The sequence below is a fragment of the Necator americanus genome, chromosome X, assembly GCF_031761385.1.
Source record: "Necator americanus strain Aroian chromosome X, whole genome shotgun sequence".
Taxonomy (NCBI): Eukaryota; Metazoa; Nematoda; class Chromadorea; order Rhabditida; family Ancylostomatidae; genus Necator; species Necator americanus.
Window position 1 is genome coordinate 7,280,599 of NC_087376.1, and position 17,905 is coordinate 7,298,503.

General features: G+C 35.5%; 3 protein-coding genes across 3 annotated transcripts; all 3 read right to left on the bottom strand.

Annotated features, from left to right (window-relative positions):
• RB195_021718 (uncharacterized protein) lies at positions 1-3,122 on the bottom strand (the record flags this gene model as incomplete). Its single annotated transcript, XM_064208595.1, has 3 exons — positions 1-75; positions 2,626-2,726; positions 3,026-3,122. The coding sequence occupies 3 exons, from the start codon at positions 3,120-3,122 to the stop codon at positions 1-3; spliced, it is 273 nt and encodes a 90-aa protein (XP_064064476.1).
• A 999-nt stretch (positions 3,123-4,121) lies between these two features.
• Positions 4,122-4,424, bottom strand: RB195_021719 (uncharacterized protein; the record flags this gene model as incomplete). Its single annotated transcript, XM_064208596.1, has 1 exon — positions 4,122-4,424. One exon carries the CDS (start codon positions 4,422-4,424, stop codon positions 4,122-4,124), a length of 303 nt encoding a protein of 100 aa, XP_064064477.1.
• A 7,749-nt stretch (positions 4,425-12,173) lies between these two features.
• Positions 12,174-15,072, bottom strand: RB195_021720 (uncharacterized protein; the record flags this gene model as incomplete). The annotated part of the gene is made up of 7 exons (XM_013437376.2): positions 12,174-12,202; positions 12,266-12,411; positions 12,588-12,708; positions 12,781-12,935; positions 14,663-14,715; positions 14,780-14,913; positions 15,033-15,072. The coding sequence occupies 7 exons, from the start codon at positions 15,070-15,072 to the stop codon at positions 12,174-12,176; spliced, it is 678 nt and encodes a 225-aa protein (XP_013292830.2).
• Between the last annotated feature and the right edge of the window lie 2,833 nt (positions 15,073-17,905).

Below are 17,905 nucleotides of genomic sequence, written 5' to 3' on the forward strand. Positions count from 1 at the left end.
CTACCTGTGATCGGATGCCCACTGAATGTGCAGTTTATTTGGTATCGATCGAATCGCGATGACGAAATTGGTCATCTGAAAAAAGTATAGATTGTCTGATATCTGAACTCCGATTGGAGGGTTCTTCTCTACAGGATAGCATCATGAATGTTGTAAACATGTTTTTAAAGTGCAATCGCTGCCTCTACCACCATCATCATCATTATTGCCACGTATGACACGCAAAGTTACAGCTGGCTGACGAGATTATTAAGAGAAATGGCACCCATATGGCAAACCTGAGAAGGATAATTATTTACTTAGATGTTTGTTTGGATAAATCTGTGTATGATTCATCACCAAAGGAAACAATGATTACCGTAGGTTCGAATTTTGAATTTTCATGTCTATTTCAAAAAGTTACCAAAGTTCTCAACGTTCTGTTGTACTATCAGTGTAACTAATTTGACCTAATTACTTGGATTGAGAAAACAATTACTTTTCAATTAGTAAATAAATATAACTCTTAAATACATAGGAATAAATATATGTGTATGTATGTGCACAATTAAACAAAAATATTAAAATTAGGAATTATTATAAAGCAGAATTTTGAACCAAGAGCAAATTAAAAGTTTTCTTTATGAACACTTCTAACGACACTACTGAATTTTCAATAGAAATATTTTCAAAAAACAATTAACGTGAACAACTACGGCTCTCCTTAACTAGCAAAGATTCTAGAATTTTTGTACGGTTCCTGAAATCTGTTCTTTTGAGCATTTTATGGTGTTGTTGTTTTATTGCATTATTATTCTATGTTATTATATAATGATTATTCTAATGAGTTTAGACCTCTACATACAAAAATTACCTCTAAAAATTAATTAAATTGTACCAGATGGTATTTAATGGAAAGTTATTTGTAGTCCAATGCAAAATCATCATGTTTATTTTATATGTCCTTCATTTAGAATGTTGAATAGAAAAAGTTGATAAGCAGACTGTACTTGATTCCAGAAAATTTTTCCTAGTCTAATCGTGGTAAAAAATGTTATCGATGAGGACGTTTACCAGTCGACTCCCATGATGCGATATCTTATCGCTCTCATATCCTCATAATTTTCATCGTATCTCTTTATCACTAGGCTAAAACCAGGAGAAATACGCACAGAACTGGAATCGATCGATTATATTCGTCCGATCGATGTCTTCTGGATTTGATGAGCGGAAAAAACATTGAATTGAAGAAATTTTTGCACGATCTTATGCGACTCTGCTAGTTTATGAGCGAACGTCATACTGCATCCAGAAATAGACGATTTAGTCAGGTGTTCCATCCGTCCGTCTGCTCCATCTGTCGCAAAGAGAAATTAGGGAAAATAATCAGGCGCAGAATCGATTTCATGTATTCCAATCAATATTTGAGAATGTATAGCTAACTTAGGGTTTAAGTGAAGAAATCATTTAAGTTAGTACTCTGATGGTTTAGTTCATCATTTAATAAGATCATGCAGCCGGAAAATATTTACCACGTCCTATCAAATGTTGATGGGTTTATCCGCCGAAAAAATAAGGTGATTTCACATTAAATCAACCGGAATTACTCTGAACTTATTGTTTGCTATGGTTTTAAAGCGATGTTACCCCAATTCGTCATAAAGAGACAACAGATAAAAGATAGAGAATTCAAAACCTCTCAGAACGAAAAAAAAATCAGGTATTGGAATTCTCTTACTCGTTATTTTTAATGTTTGAAATTAAATTAAATTACTAAAGTCTTCATGTTTTCCACTTCAATTTCGAAGAAATTAACTGGAATTCTAAGTTTAAGATATCCTTTAGATATTCAAAAACCTGTTTAGACACGTTTTAACGTCTATATGACAGTTTGACTAATTACAATAATTACGTTGACGTTTGCGTTTGCGATACGTCTGCGTTACTCTGGTCGCCTTTTCGTGACATTACTGAACTTTTCACCCATCAATCTATTAGTGAGACCATACTCAGTTTTCACATAGCTATATTCGTTGCCCTCATAAATTAGAACTGTCCTCATTGGCCTCCTTCATTATTTTTGTTATTTTACGCTCTTACTGAATTTTGCTCCATTTTTTTTTAATTTGATCAGTTGTAGCACATACAAAATAGAATGTGATTGTATGTCTTTTTTCAGAGAAAAATTTGTTATTTTGTTATTTAGATCTTCCGAACCATGGTCCTACTACCAAAAAAATTCGTGAGATAACTGTTTTAAAAAAAAAACCACTGAATGTAAAAATACATCAGCTAACAGCCAAGAAAATTTCTTCTGAAAGAACTAAGAATTACTGAACACTATGGTGAAAAGTGAAAAATTTTCTAATTTTCTAGAAAATCCATTTAAAAAAATAATATGTCACCCAGAGTATTTTCTGAAGGGTTTGACCTTTTCTAATTTTTTCAAATGTCGCCTAAAAATATCTGATCTAATAAATATTTATCTGATTTGACATGGAAAAGTTGTAACTGTCTCGTTTTCGTGACATGAAGCGTGGAGGTATGTAGAAGTTAGTAAGTAAGCTAAAGGACGCATGAAAATATCTGGAATCCTTGATCAATCCGCGTGGTCATTTCTCACTTATAAAGTCCAATAAAACTCACCTTAATGAAAACCACGAGAATCAAGGAGAACTGATGTGTGAGAAGGGTTTTAGTACGAAGAATAGTAGCCCACTGGTTGAGAGCACAGAGATGAACATAGCCTTCGTATGGTCATATCCATGATCTCTACAATGAACTACAAGATGGTAAGGACGGCGAGATTACGACGGGGAGCGAGGGGGATTCTGGCGACGACGGTTACGGTGGTGGTGGTGATAAGCAACGGTGTCATATAAATTTGGTTGCTGGTCGATAGGTGGGTGGTGTGCCGGTATTCGCGAGTTGGTGTCAACGACACACACACACCCAGGACGAGATGTTGAACGGAACGGCTAGACTGACTGACACAGACACAGGCACACACACACACACGCACATACATACACACATACACACAGACACACTGTGAGCGAGACATACAGCGTCAGCCCAACCGTTTGGAAAGTAATCATGACGGGGGCGAATCGTCGAGAGTGTTTGAGCAGACGTTGACGCATCTTTACTACTTATTCACATGCACATTACAGATTTAAGTTCGTTTAGTTGTTGCTGAAACCGAAAAGAGTAGCAATAGTATCAGTAGAAATTCGAAAAAAAAAGAAAGCGTAAAGTAATGAAGCGGGAAGGGGAATAATGAAGTTGGACTTCAGCCGAGAGCAAGGAAATGAGCATAGCCTTCGCATGGTCATATCCATGATCTCAGCCGATGAACCATCCGAAGTGGACGGACGGGAACAAGTGAATGTGAAAGTGGTGCGGAGCGTTTGTGGACATTCCTCGTGGGCTGGATATTAGGACGGGCAGATAGACGTAGGTATGTGAGTGTGCAGTAGCTGATGTGATACTTTGCTCAACGAACAATCAGTGGTGCTGGTGGTAGGAACACAGGCAGTTGCCAACGTCCGCGTCGGCCACCTCACCGACCGAGCGCAATCTCGCCATAATATATGATATTGCACAGCGGTCGGGTCAAATGGAGGCGGAGTCGAGCGGCGGCAGCGGTGGCGGCGGCCGTCGGCGTCGGCGGCGCCGGCGATGACAAATCAGACTATCTCTCCCGCTGATCACACCATCGCAACAATCAATTCTGCAACTCAAACACACACACACACACACACATACACACACGCTATCCGTTTAGCACAGGCGACAAAATCGGGCGCAGCACGTAGAGTGCACGTATAACGGCCGCCGCTTACCGCACACACACACCCTACAACGAACGAACCTTGCGATCCGCTGCTTGCCGGTGGCTGCGATTTTCGGCGATTGTATTCCGTTGCGACGTGGCGATGTCGGCGATCGACCTGTGTATATGTGTGTATGTGTGTGTGTGTCCGCCACACGCAGCCAGTAGGTGTATGGTATTTGCGAAGAGATAAGATGGTTGTGAAGGCTTCAATGACCTTCGACCTGATGAGTTGCGCAATTTGATCCGGGCATTTCCGATACGATCGCCGGGAGATAGCAGATAAAGGGAAATGCCGATGTAAAAATCAATCGAAGTCGATTGATACGGTAGCGAAGTGTAGTGTGTTCGGGATTGCAGGCGAAAGATAGGTGGTAGAAGTGAACGCTAGGGATAGATCCGAGAGGTCAGAGTAGAAGATGGATATAGTGTTCGTACGGAATGGCGGAACGATACGACTGTCAGGAATTGTCAGAAAATGCGAGGAATTCGCTCTGATAGTCGTTTCGGTGTCGGTTTGTCGCATCGGAGCCGATGTTGCTGCCTGCTTGCCGTTTGTCAACCGATCGATTCGTGTTCGCTCGATCGGCCTCACACCGAGCTGCACCATCCAACACAGTTCTTTTTTTCCTTCTGTTCAGCGAAATGTTGTATAGCGAGGGGTTGGACATTACGCGTTCCTTAGGGTAAACAGCGCACCGCGATGTGCTTGTCGCCGATCGTGACGACAGCAGCAAAAATTCGAACCCAAGCAGCGATTCAATCGCACGGTTCGGTCGCTACATTCCAGCGACACAGCATGTTCTCAGTCTCTGAATAACTAGCTGTACAAATGCGCGAAACAAAATCCAAATCTAAGAGCAGAAGTTTTATGGATAGTACACGGAAAAACAGTTCTACTAAATCCTTAAACTCGGTTGATGAAAATCCGGAGGAGGAATCTTATTTGAGCAGGAAAATAATCACATTATTTCTTCCTGAAAACATATGTTCAGAATCAGAAGAGTATTGCTTAAAGAATTCGTTGCCACCTTTAGTTTCCGTATTTTTCTAAAATAGAAATTTAATTAGGAAAATAAATAGGTAATGGAACTTCTGTTAATCCTAATAAGGACTTTTTAGAAGTGAAACTTGACGAAAACGTATTTGTTAGTTCGATTTTCCGGATATTCCCTGGAACATTCCACTATCGGATAAAAATCTCATAAAGACAAAGGTAACAAGAAAACGAGAAGGGCACCTTTGAGATAAAAAGATGGGTATAAAAAAACTTGTGATTAAGATAATGTTGAGTAGATTATGTGTCTAATTTGTACAATTGATAGTTTGATGAACGAATATGTAGCTTGAACGTTACTTAGCGCAAATAATCATTTAATGCCTTCGTCCTTCCTTAAATTGTCCCAGTCATTAATCAATCAATTAATTGATTAATTTAAATTGAAGATTCAGCGAAAAGAACGACCACTAATCTATTGTGGAGCCTTTGCATTTAATTACATGATCACAATAATTGAATTTTCTATCCTGCATGGTTTTAGTCAATGACGAATCTAGCGATTATGTCGCTAATCAATCGATACATGTAATTCGCATTGGAAATAATTCCTGTTTTCTATCACCTTGCAAGAAACCTACACATAGTAATGATCCATAACTTATGTGCGAAGCTTGATTCAAGCAAATTGATCCGGTCATACGTTTTATGGAGAAACTCTTTGAATAATAATAGAGTAAATAATAGTGTAGATTTTCTGACAGAAAAAGTTCGGAGAAAAAATTCGAAAGAGAGGAGAAGTTTGCTCTTAGTAGTACAACAAGAAGAAGGAAATTCTTCAAACCGAAAAAAAAATGATTCTGTGCTTTTCCAGAAAAAAGAATTTTTTTTTGCGCAGTAGGATGATATCGTCATCCAAATCATTTCGATATCCAGAACATGGTATTGTATACGTAATCTTAGTGAGCTGTATGTGCTAATGAAATTAATTCACTATCTTCGTCATTTAATTTGTCTAATTTACAGTAATCCTTGGGTTGTAATCGAATATTTTCGATATTGTTTTGAATTCATCTGTGATGAGACATAGTTTTCTGGACGTTAACAGCGTTGAGTCGATTTTCTCCCGTACGTCCTGTATTCATATCTCTACACCTCCTCAACACCTCCGCTTGGCTAATGTGCAATAGGGGGAATCGAGCGGTGCTTGGATTTGCCAGCCATGCACCAGATATTAACAAAACGAACGGAACATGCTATCGACCTATGTTTCATTCGATTCGTTGAAATTTAAAGGGAATCCTATCAAAAATCATATTATATTCACATTAAACAAGCAACAATAAGCATTTATTAGTGTCTAAATATATATATGAACTTTTAATTGTAATTATTTTCAAAATTACATCAAAAGTGGAAATTATAAAGGAGATTTTTTTCCTACAAAGAAACTTGTTGCATTTTGATGTATTATGTTGGTGTGAGAGTCAAAGACAAGGTCATTTCGGCCGCGGTGGTTTTAGGTGGAACAACCATGCGTAGACATACATATGTACATACATACACACGCAGACAGATATACACACACAGACACACACACACACATCCACGGTGATTCAACTTTTACGAAGGTGGACATTCCATAGAAGATGCAGTTCAAGGCTATACGATCGAATAGATAACGTCAAAAATAGACTACATATATATCATCATAGAATCTTTTCATATCATCTTCATCTCTCTTTCTCTTTCTCTCTCTCTCTGTATCTGCCCCAAGAGAATGATTTGAAGTAGAATTCTTCTCGTTTTTTTCTCTACTTTCTTCTTTGGTATCAATTTTTTCCCCATCGAACGTCTTCTTCGCCAACACAATTAGTGAAGGGGAGTTTTTAGCTGAAGATTGTGAGCGAACATTAATTTTCGCGCAGCACTTACACTTAGTATGAACTTTTTCGTTTTTTTTTTCTTTCTTTTCGTTTCGTCAAAGGAACCAAACGTGCAAAATGCGAACGGCTGCCCGAACATTGAGATGTCAGGGACACGGCCCAACATTGGGACGTTTTTGAGCTGTATGCATGTCGCATTCGTCTACATGTGCGCACACTGTGTGTATCTATGTAAAGCCGCCAGCAATGAATATCATCCCATCGATGATGAATGAAGAGTTCATCAAATATTCGATACAGTAATGTAATTTGTGTCAACATCTGTGAAGTGAAAAAAGAGGAACACGAATGCTGTAATCAGAATTGATTTTGCCCTTCCGCAACAAATATTGTCATCCTATAAAATGAGTTTGTTGAGTGGCTCTTTCAAATTCGAAGACATAAAGAATTTCCAGCCACTCCTTCCCCCCCCGTTTCCAGAAAATGCTCGCAACGATCTTTAAAAAACTGGAACAGTAGACTGACCTGATAAGTGCCATGAGCAGGAAGTGTCAAGATTGCAAAATTTTTATTCCCGTTTCCGAGTGTTTCCAATATCCTTCGAGCTAAGGAAAAATGATTTTCCTGATTGACATCCTTTCCCACGATTTCATCCACATACGCTTTGTCATTAAAATAGTCTTGGTGTCAACGTTTTTAAATTTCAAACCATTTTTTTTAAATGTATGATGAGTCTGTTGAGCATATGTTTCGGATTGATTTTTATTCGACATAACATTTCTTCGAAAAGTCTATTAGTATGTCCTGAAATTGCTGTCTTCCCGGAATAAAAAACCATTAAGAATATTTCAAATGAAATATACATAGTTAAATACATGAGCATGTCACCAAAACAATTTGCATTAATTATCACCCATCTTTAGAACGCTTTAGAAATTATATAAATAGAACAAGGGAACTCGAGGAAATTAATAAATTGTGCTGTCTCATTAGGATGAACCATAATAAATACTACTGAAAATTGTATGTAAAGATAATTGAACCCAACGAAGGATTCTTATCCAGAAGAACCATTTTATGTTCCATGATGATGAATGGTTCGGCCAATTCATCCGGTCCTGTAATCCATCATAGGTTCCAAACTAGCTCTGAAAAAACGTCCAATTATTTAATAAGGAGGAGTAATAATAAAGATTAAACTGTACTTTTCCCTTAACGATCTTTTCCTCTGTTTGTTCCTTGAGGTAGTAAGAGGACTAGTAGACACTTCTACTTTTATTTTTTGAACATTTTTTTCAATGAACAAAATAGAAATTATTAATAAAATTAAGATAAAAACGTATTTTGTCGAATATATTAGTATAATGAAACAATTACTGCTCCTATATAAGTTTTTCTAGTTTACAAAACTAACTAAGCCAAATACTGCTTAAAAGACCTAAATGAAGTGTTTTAGAGTGTTCTTTTTCAAATTCATATATATGAGGTTAACAGAAAAAATTCAGACTTGTTATAGTTTTTAATTTTCCTTCGCAGATGCATCCGGGCTAGTTGAGTTCAAAGGGCTACTCAATAGTGTGGACAAAGTTTTTCTTCGCTTTGAGATGATTAAGAAATTGGAGCCAACAATGGATGTATTTATGGATGCTGTATTTTACGACTCTTCGAGTAGACATGAAATTGGTCTAACCTTACCGCTGATCCCCAACATATGGCTACGACTGCGTGAAAAGGTTACTGGCGGAAAAAAAGCATTATCTCTGTTTTTCAGAACATAATTTGAGAAAAAGTCATCGAAATAGCAGAAAAAAATTCACTCCGCACAAAAAAGTTTGTGACTGCTAGTGGATACGATTATTTATTACCTATGGCTCGTTTTATAATTTCTTCTTACCTTTTCCATATATTCTACTCCATAACTTTATTCTATCGTATTCATTTATTTACGTAACGCAAAAACGTGGAAAATCCAGTAGGAAACTGCTAGCACGTTAACTAAGATTATTTATTGTTGGTCATTGCCATTACTATTATTTTCTCTTACACCACTTCATCTTTAAAGAGATTTTTTTTACATCTTGCAGTGACTGGTACAAGTAACAGAAAACATTGGACAGCATTATACTAAAGCATTATAAGGTCTCTTTTAGCATATTTTTACGATAGACACTTTTTTTAGGATCTGTTATTCTTATCACGAATTTTGAAGATGTTTTCACAATTGTTACGAACTATTCATTTTATCTTTTCATTAACGACATAATTATTCTAAGAATAAAGCTATTTTTATATGTATATTAGGGTAAGTGAAAATGGCTGATTTTCAGTCGTTTCCCCTCACACTTTCACTTCATAGCAATTCTTTTGATTAGAAGATTATAATGAATTTTGTAGAAATTATACTTTCCATGATTGTATATGTGATGTGTTGGCGAGTCTTTTGATAAGTTTCCACATTGCTAACATTCTATTGCACTGAATCAGTTTTCTTTTCGTTTCGTTATAGTTCAAGAAAATCATCAGCCAACCATCTGTTTAAGTGAAACGGGGAGAAAAATGTGAAATGAGAAATGTTTTCATTGCACATCGATCGATGTACTGACGAACGAACCAGTTTCTTTTATGTTGATAACACTGCAACGCATATAATTTGAAATGAGAATAGATAGTGAAAGGAGGGGGGAGGGGGGGGGGGGCTTGATTCATTTTTATTCTTTTATTTCATTATCTAGTACTTTGAAAACACATGTGAAATCGATTTCGTACCTAATCGTGAATTTCATGATAAATATGGCGAAAATCGATCGATAAAGAGTGTGTGAATCTCGTGAAAGTTTACATGAAATCATACCATATCGACTACAATATGTATGTATATCTGTCCTTCTGTGTGGATAAAATCAACTGAAATAGACTGGTATGGATTTGTTTCAAACTGTATTCATATAAGAGGATGGTTGTATGAAAAAAAAGGAATTTCCAGTTGCATCGTCCTCTATGTTCAATCTAGTTTCATTCAATATCCCGAAACACAGGGACGTTGTGATGATTGATGGAAAAGTTACAGATATGTACAGCGTAAAGAAAAGTTGTGGAATCGAAACAGTTAAAAGGTTGAGACTCTTTCAAAAATATCTTTTTTTAGTGAAAAAAATAATTTTTCCAGAACCACATTTCCCGATGGTTGATTGTCTTCGTTTGCCCACCATATTAACGACAAACTTGTCAGAATATTCTTTTATCCATCATTATATTATAAAAATATCACTTATTATCACTAATATAACGCAATATTTAAGAAATATAATTTCAAACGGTATAGTATCTTTGCTTGTGGTGTTAGGTTATTTATTAGCATAAAATTTTTTCATTTTTTTATTTCAAGGTTTTTATTGCAGTTAGGAATATAAGTGAGGAAATTTCGTTTTTGTACCAAAACAATTAGTACGAAGATTGGTATCGCTTCATATAATTTAAGGAGAATACTATTTTCATTATGCTGGGATTCAGAAAATATTTTTAGAAGTTCCCAGAAGGAAACGAATTAGAAATTGTTCTGATTGTAGACAAGCATGTCCATCATGCAAGGATTGATGGAAGCAAGTACATGGACATTTGTAGAATCATGAACATTCCGGAATTTAAAGTCTGAAAAAGTATTTCTTGTAGTTGAGCGAAACTATTCTTTTAAGATATTTCTATAAATAAGAGAAAAAATTGTGTTTATGAAATAAATGAAAAGTTCATGTTATTGAATGCTTTTGAAGAAACGCATTGACATGACAACACACATTGCGTCAATTTATCACAAGAATTGTTTGAGATGTTCACATTTTGCACGGATACACAACAACCCTTCGATTTTCCATTTATTTTAGGATCTTTGAAGATATATTTGAGTGTTAAAAAAGGTAAAAAAACGATGTGATCTGAAAAATCGACTTTTTATTCTATTCTAGTGAACGAACACTGCGTTAACATTATAATCCAGTCATAAATATTTAGCAAATATCCTGCTTATTATAAAAAATTTACATATCCAGGTTAGCGTGTACACTCTAACTTTGTAAAGTAGCTTAAATATATTATGATAATTTTATGCGCAACATAAGTGAACTGAACGGTATTGTATTGATGGACAGGTACGGATTAATGTTAATCTTGCTCTTAATCCTCCGATTGCGCAAATCGGAACTTCCATGACTGTTCGGAAGTTCCATTGATAAAATTAGGTAAAACTAATAAAAAAAACTTGTAAGTAATGTTCGTTGATTGTTTTCTCGGATGACAGCAACATTCTTCGATTTTCTTTTTCATTCTGAATTCAGGAATATAGTTCAAAATTAAAACGATTAAATTAGAAATACTACTTTCTCGTTCTAATTCAGTGAATTAAACACATTCTTCTCATGGAAATTTTTGTTCTCTAATTTTTCCTTTAGTTTAACACTCACACTTATAAAATCTATCATTTGTTTTAAACATCTGCGATTACAAATATCTGGATCCTGAAATTGATTGATACGATCGATTATCTCAGGGTCGTTACTTCACCAGTTGAAAATGAGCGTGTAGTTTGAAGATCCAGTCATTGAAAATAATTCCAAGCTCATTAAGAAACGAATCTCGAAAGTCTCTGCCGATATGATGTGGCGATTGTTTTCGGACACAACTAATTACTTTTCCTTTTTAATTTTTTCCTTTTTAAAGTTAAAATTCTTTCTGTTTGGTGGAATAACTCAACCACCAATGTGATTGAGAGCGAAAACATATTAAATGATAAATTTTCAGCATGTCATCCACCAAGAAAAGGACTGCGCCATGTTCCACTGGAGACTGGGTTCCGACTTTTTTTAAACACTCAGTCACAGACTCAGTCAGACAAAGTGGGCCTCTTTTTTTTTATCCTTTTTTCTTTTTTCTACCTTTCTTCTTTCTTTTGTTATACCGAAATGCATATCCTGGAATGAACATTGAGACAATTCATTTCTGATTATACAGAAAATTATATCAAATGATACGAGTAGATGATGGTCCCGTTTTTTCGTGATTTTCTGCAATTATTTGAGATTCAGCTACTCTAACATAACAGTATTTCCACTGATTTAATCGAACTTCGCACGTTGTTCAAAGAATATTTCAAGTTTTACCTTAAATATCGCTGAGACGGTGCTTAATCGTTCTAGGCCTTTGGAACCATTTTATAACAGGAAGCCAAATGCTTCTTTTGTTTTTCACTTTTCTTTGGATTTTCACTGTTTGAAATTCTCTTCTTCTTATTCCCATCGCTCACAGATTTAGGAAATCTAATAGTGCATTGTTTATAAAGGAGAATAAAGAGTTGACACAATAAAAATAAAACAGTGACTTAATTTCTTAGAAAAAAATGATAAGATCAGTGAGAGCCAGAACAACTGGATTCTTTATGCCAGCAAAATGCTATGTGCATAGATAAAATGTTCGTGGTTTTCTGTTATTAACCGATGATACCTCCAGCATATGGTACTGAAAAAGATGCAGTGTTTTATGGATTTATAGCAACAAGAAAGTGGTAAAAATTAAACTCACAAACACAACTGATATCACATTGAGGGAAACGAGTGAACACCTCCACTCGAGCGTATTCACATCCCCAAAACTGTGTATCTCGAGCATTTACACCACATCCTTGCTGGAATTGTTGTTCGAAGCATGACGAAAATGTGTTTGCCAGGCTAAACGTTTTTTAATCAGTCGCTTAGAAGTACGATATTAAGTATGCTCGTCACCGAATTTGTTCAACAGATGGACGCGACGCGTCGGCCGTGAAGCGCACCCTCTCGCTGCTCCAATCAAGTGCGCGTCGCGTTCAGCTGGATGAACATTTTCGACGCTGACTATAACTGCTCACAAGCATGCGTTGTCAGGTGCAACATCGCTTTTTTGTTCAAAATTGTAACGACAAGCGTTTAACTGTTGCCCAGTTTCACCACCCCATGTACTCGACATACAATCTTCGTTATCCATATAGACTAAAAGCGATGGGTATGAACAGTAAAATTCCGGATAAACATGTAAACAAAAATACGAAGCATATAACTCACTTTGCATCCCTCCTCCACAAACATAGTGCATTTGGTTAAATGTGCTCACAAACTGATAGGATTTCAACGTTGGTACTGAAGCGGTAACGAAGTACGATGGTGTCATACATGCCGAGTATTCGTTTCCCATGCATCCTTTGAAGTGCCGGAATGCTCTTGGAAGAGTAGAGAGAAATTAGTTAAATATAAGGGAGACATTCTAGTCGTAGCCTACATGAGTTCCAGAAACTCCGAAACTCCATATACTATACTTACAATTACTGTGCTACGTGAAATAAAATTGTGAATCTGTCGAAGTTGAGATTTGTCTTTAAATACCATGCATTCACAGGAACGTCTCAGCTTTGACAGTTTAGACCTGAGATTTACGTGAAAAGTAAGTTATGCGGGCAGCCAGGGTCACCATTTCGAGGTAACGTCAGAGTGAGCTGACAGCGCGAGACGATTTTTGGACAGATAGGCATGAATTTTAGTGCCAAAGTTAGGTTTCTTCTGACCAGTTTCGGGAAAATATAATAACTGGAATTAGATTGCACAGAGTTTGAAGCAGATCCTTTAGAAGTTGCGCGAAGTATAAACCGAAATCCTAAAATTTTGAACTCCCCAATTCTCAGAGAATTCAAATTCAAATGTGATCTGAAACAAATTCTGGGAAAAGAAAATAAAAATTTTTCAAATTTTCCAGCTTTCTTGTTGAGAGAGCTCTCTGTAAAATGATGTGGAGATTAATACGGTAAGAATGAAAGAAGTATGAAAAACGATATAACACCACTGGAAATTTTGTGGTCTCCGGTCGCACATTTCCTTTCAAGTCTTTTAAAATTTGGCGAAATTTTGCTTCTTCATCTAGCAAATTTCTCTTGCTGAACCTTTTGAAAACTAGCGGAGTTTCTTCTTGAATATAGGCGAAGTCTACAAAAACCTCTCCTAAATAAAAGTAGTTCAGCTAACATTTACTTTAAAAAAACACTGAAGAAGAGAACGGAAATTGAGTCATATTTTCTGATATATCACTCACTCATCACTAATGTTATTTCACAAAGTTGATATTCTTTAGATCTGAAAATTGGACAGATTTTTGTCCTAATAAATTAAATCCATATGTGTCAACAGCATCATACTGCATGAAGTGTTCAGCTTCCGGTGTGTTAAAATTTTCGGATTTTTGAAAAGAGAGAAAATACAGCAACTAATGAGTGATAGGTAGATCTAGTAGATCAGATAGTGTTGGCATACTTGATTTGATCTACTTGAATGGGACAATAAAATAGAGTAAAACCAAATATTTTATGGTACACGCTTAAATACTGTTTTCTCTCCGTTTTTAATCATGCAGAGTATTTACTGAGAGAACATGCTTAGTCCTCTTGTAAAATTCGTAATTAATTTTTCTGTCTTTAAGCAAAAAGAACGAAAAATGGAGAAAAAATTCGCATGTAGTTATTGCTCGAGAATGAAGAGAAAGACTTTGAATACTTTCGTAAAACATTTTTTCTGACTGTTTTTGCTCAGCACCATACTGTTTTGGCCTTGGCAGCAGCATTTTCTACATATTACTTTTAGTTATGATAAAATATTGAAGATTTAACCAGAAAGTAGTCCATATGTAATTTGAAAACGAAGAGAGAGCATTGTACTTCGTTCTAGTATTTTTAGATTACATACTTGATAATTGTTCAATTTTCAGTACCCAAAAAAAACCAATGTTGTATGAAAGAAAACTAGTTAACAATATTTGAGCAAGTTTCTACGAAATTGTTATTAGTTTATTGCTTACTTAACAACGGTTATTTCGCTAAAACCTTCATTCTTTATTGTAAGATATTTGTATAAATACTTGCGTAGCATATATCATATTATATGTTTTTATTGTGTTACTTACTTGCAAACAGTTCTCAATCCAGTAGGTCCTTGTTGCTGATAATACTTCTCCACCTGTAGAATAGTCAGCATAAATAAAGTTTAAGAATAAAATTATAAAAACACCTGTATCGATTACCTGGTTCCTGAACTCTTCCGGGTAAAACCACGGTTGAGGATTGGTAAGATTGAGCTCATTATTCAAAGCTGTTTGACAAGTCATGTAATAGTCACATGTTGGTGGGGGTCTCGTCGTTTGTGCGTTGATATATCCTTGAATTTTTTTTTTCGAATTTCTATGTTAAGAATTTTAGAGTTTTCAGGAACACCTATTTTTTTGGGAAGAGGGGAAAGGAAAGCATGAATAAAAAATGGAGGAGATGAAAACGAACCTGATAATCCTAGTAGAAGTGTCAGGACGTAGTATGACATTGCAACGCGACTCGCAGTGATAGCGCTTAGCAAGCACCACCCTGAGGTCGTAAAATGCGAATCATTAATGCGACTTATCAAGATAATTCAACATTTTAGGCCAACTATTTCACACCGTATGCAGTTGCAACTTTCAGAATATATCACAGTATTACCGCTAAGAGAATATCATCTCCTAATTGTCTTTTGGAATCTTAAAAATTAAGGAGAACGGAAGATGTTCAGAGAGAATTTCCTTTCAAACAAGATAATAAAAGACTACTAAGATTTTTTTTAAAAACAACAACTTTGTAACCATATGACAGTAGACACAAATCCTTATTTGTATCCGGTCTCTTGCATTTTTTCATTTGCTTTTTTTTTCTTTAGACTCTTTTTTAGTATTCTTTTGGACCAAGAAAAAATGTTCCTAAAAATAGCAGTCGGACTTGTTACCTTACGATTACCTTGTGATAGTAGATTTCGTTCAACAAATCCACTTATTCCATGCAAAACCATTTAATAAATGAGTATAAGTAAAAAATGAATGGCTATATAAGTAATTAAAAATGTATAGAAATAGGTATATTTCAATGTAGGCATTTTTCGTCTAATTTCCCAGCAAACCGTTCTCGTGCAATGCGAAAATTTCTGCTTCTTTTCTTTTTGGAGACGTTTTGGAAAATTAACTGTTCTGTGATATGGAAATTTATTAGATAAATCAATGGAATAAATTATGAAATCCTGTTTCACTCTGTCTTGTGAAGATGGAGTTTCTAAAAGAAGACCAAGTTTTTCTTTAGCAATAATTCCCTTAATAGCTTTATCTAACAGTTCTGATATGTTGGATCCTAAGAAATAGTCTCTTGTGCTCGACGAAAACAAAAATATCAATTCTGAAAAATTTAAGGCTGGATGCCTTACGGTGTATTCATGGAAGAATCTAATTCTCGAATTCTCGTTGAAATTTTATTTCAATTTCAAAAAAATTTCAAAAAGTCCATATATGAAAAAACTAACATAACATTTCTTTTGGAGAAAGAAAAATTTCAAAATATTAATAATCCTTTCACAATCCCTAAAATATTTTTAAAAACTAGAAACTAGAAATCATTATAGTTGAAAATTTTCGAAATGAAATGTTTGACATTTTAAAAAAAACATAGTAGAATACGGTAACAGCGAGCAGGGATCATCTTTTTCGAAGCATATCAAACTTCCTCTGAAGAAAGATTAATAATAGTATAAATAATCGATTTTCATATTACTGGTATTTTCATTTGACATATTTAAAATTTCAACGAGAAACGTTAGGAAACTCGTGGCGATCACATCTTCAGCGCCCCCTGGCTCTTCATTTGATGATAAGGGAAGCATCTGGTAAAGGTTGCATGACGTTTTAGGTGTGGTGCATCAGATAAGCGAACTTCAAATACGGTTTGGAGACTGTAGGTGAAGTTCCGGGAATGAAGTTTCGATCAAGAAAAGTGCTGATGTACAGTACTTTCATCGTTTCAGATGTGAAGAACCTCCTATTGAAGCAACTTTCGGTAGATTCTAAAGTTCTACTTGAATTATACAGAAATATAAGTTAAACGTTTGAGTTGCAATTACAAGTTACAGTCACCGGGTAGAGTTAAAAAGTTTAAAGTTAAAAAGTAGAGTCACATTGATCACATAGTGAATTCGCCGATGAGGAAAACGGCAGATTAGTTCACAAATGATCTCAAGGAAAATGAGGATTCAATGACAAAAAACTTACAAAAAAAAAACACATATGTCCAACGCTGAAATCCAGGAACATATTGGAGTATCTTAAAAGAGAAAAGGTGAAAAGTCCGAAGCTGAACAGTAAATGACACTTTAACTAGGTTTCTTTCATTTCAAAAGCACGTAAGGTGGTTCGCTGGTTAAATCCCAGAAAAAAAAAACCAAAAAAGCCTGAACTGTGTTCTCTCCATTGGGGGAAAAGAACGAAAATCCAAGTTTCTAGTGTTTAAGGAAGTTATTGAAACCAGGGAAGAATCCACAGAATCATCATGACTCCGTACTTTACATAACTGCCTGTATTCAAATTCTTGGATAAGAGTCGTTGAGAACAATATGTCTTTGAATATTTCGAAAAAAATCCCAGTAGCATATTATTCAAGAAGGTAACGAACCGTACAAAATAGTTTGCACAGTATTCATGGTTATTTATCCGTGAAGATGTGAGGATGTTCGGCATAAACGTATGGATTTATTTTTAGTTAGAAAGACAAGTTTTTTTTTTCCAGAATATTCAGGCACTGGCCTGTCTCTCCTTTATGTCCTGACTCCTTCTCGTTCGACTTTCTGGAATAACAACAAAAATCATATTTGATTTCATCCGTAAAAATTGCGTGGGCTTATCCTATAAACTGCGGTATTTCCTCAGTGCAACAGTTTCAGACCTAGGGTAGAATTATAATAGGATTCCTGCGTAAACTCAACGCAGTCGGCCGAAAAACTGAAACTGGCAAAAACTACCTCATCGGGTAGGTTACGACCTACAAATCCCGAATATGGGCATCTTTTTGAAAATGAAGAAAAGCAGAGACAGGCAGAAGACATGAAGAAAAAGAAGTCACGTAAATCCAGCATGTAAATGCATGGAATTTGTCTTCTTCTCTTAAACAAATATATAACAAACAATAATCCTGGATGTATACTGCTACAAATATAGAGAGTATCAGTAATACTTTATTATGGAGTCATCATCACATAATTTTATTCGTCGAACTTAGAAATCTTTAAAAAATTTTTCGTCGCATTAAGCTTCACAACAGATAAGTTGTGATGAGGTTTCCGATTTCCATCCTACATTAGCGGGTGT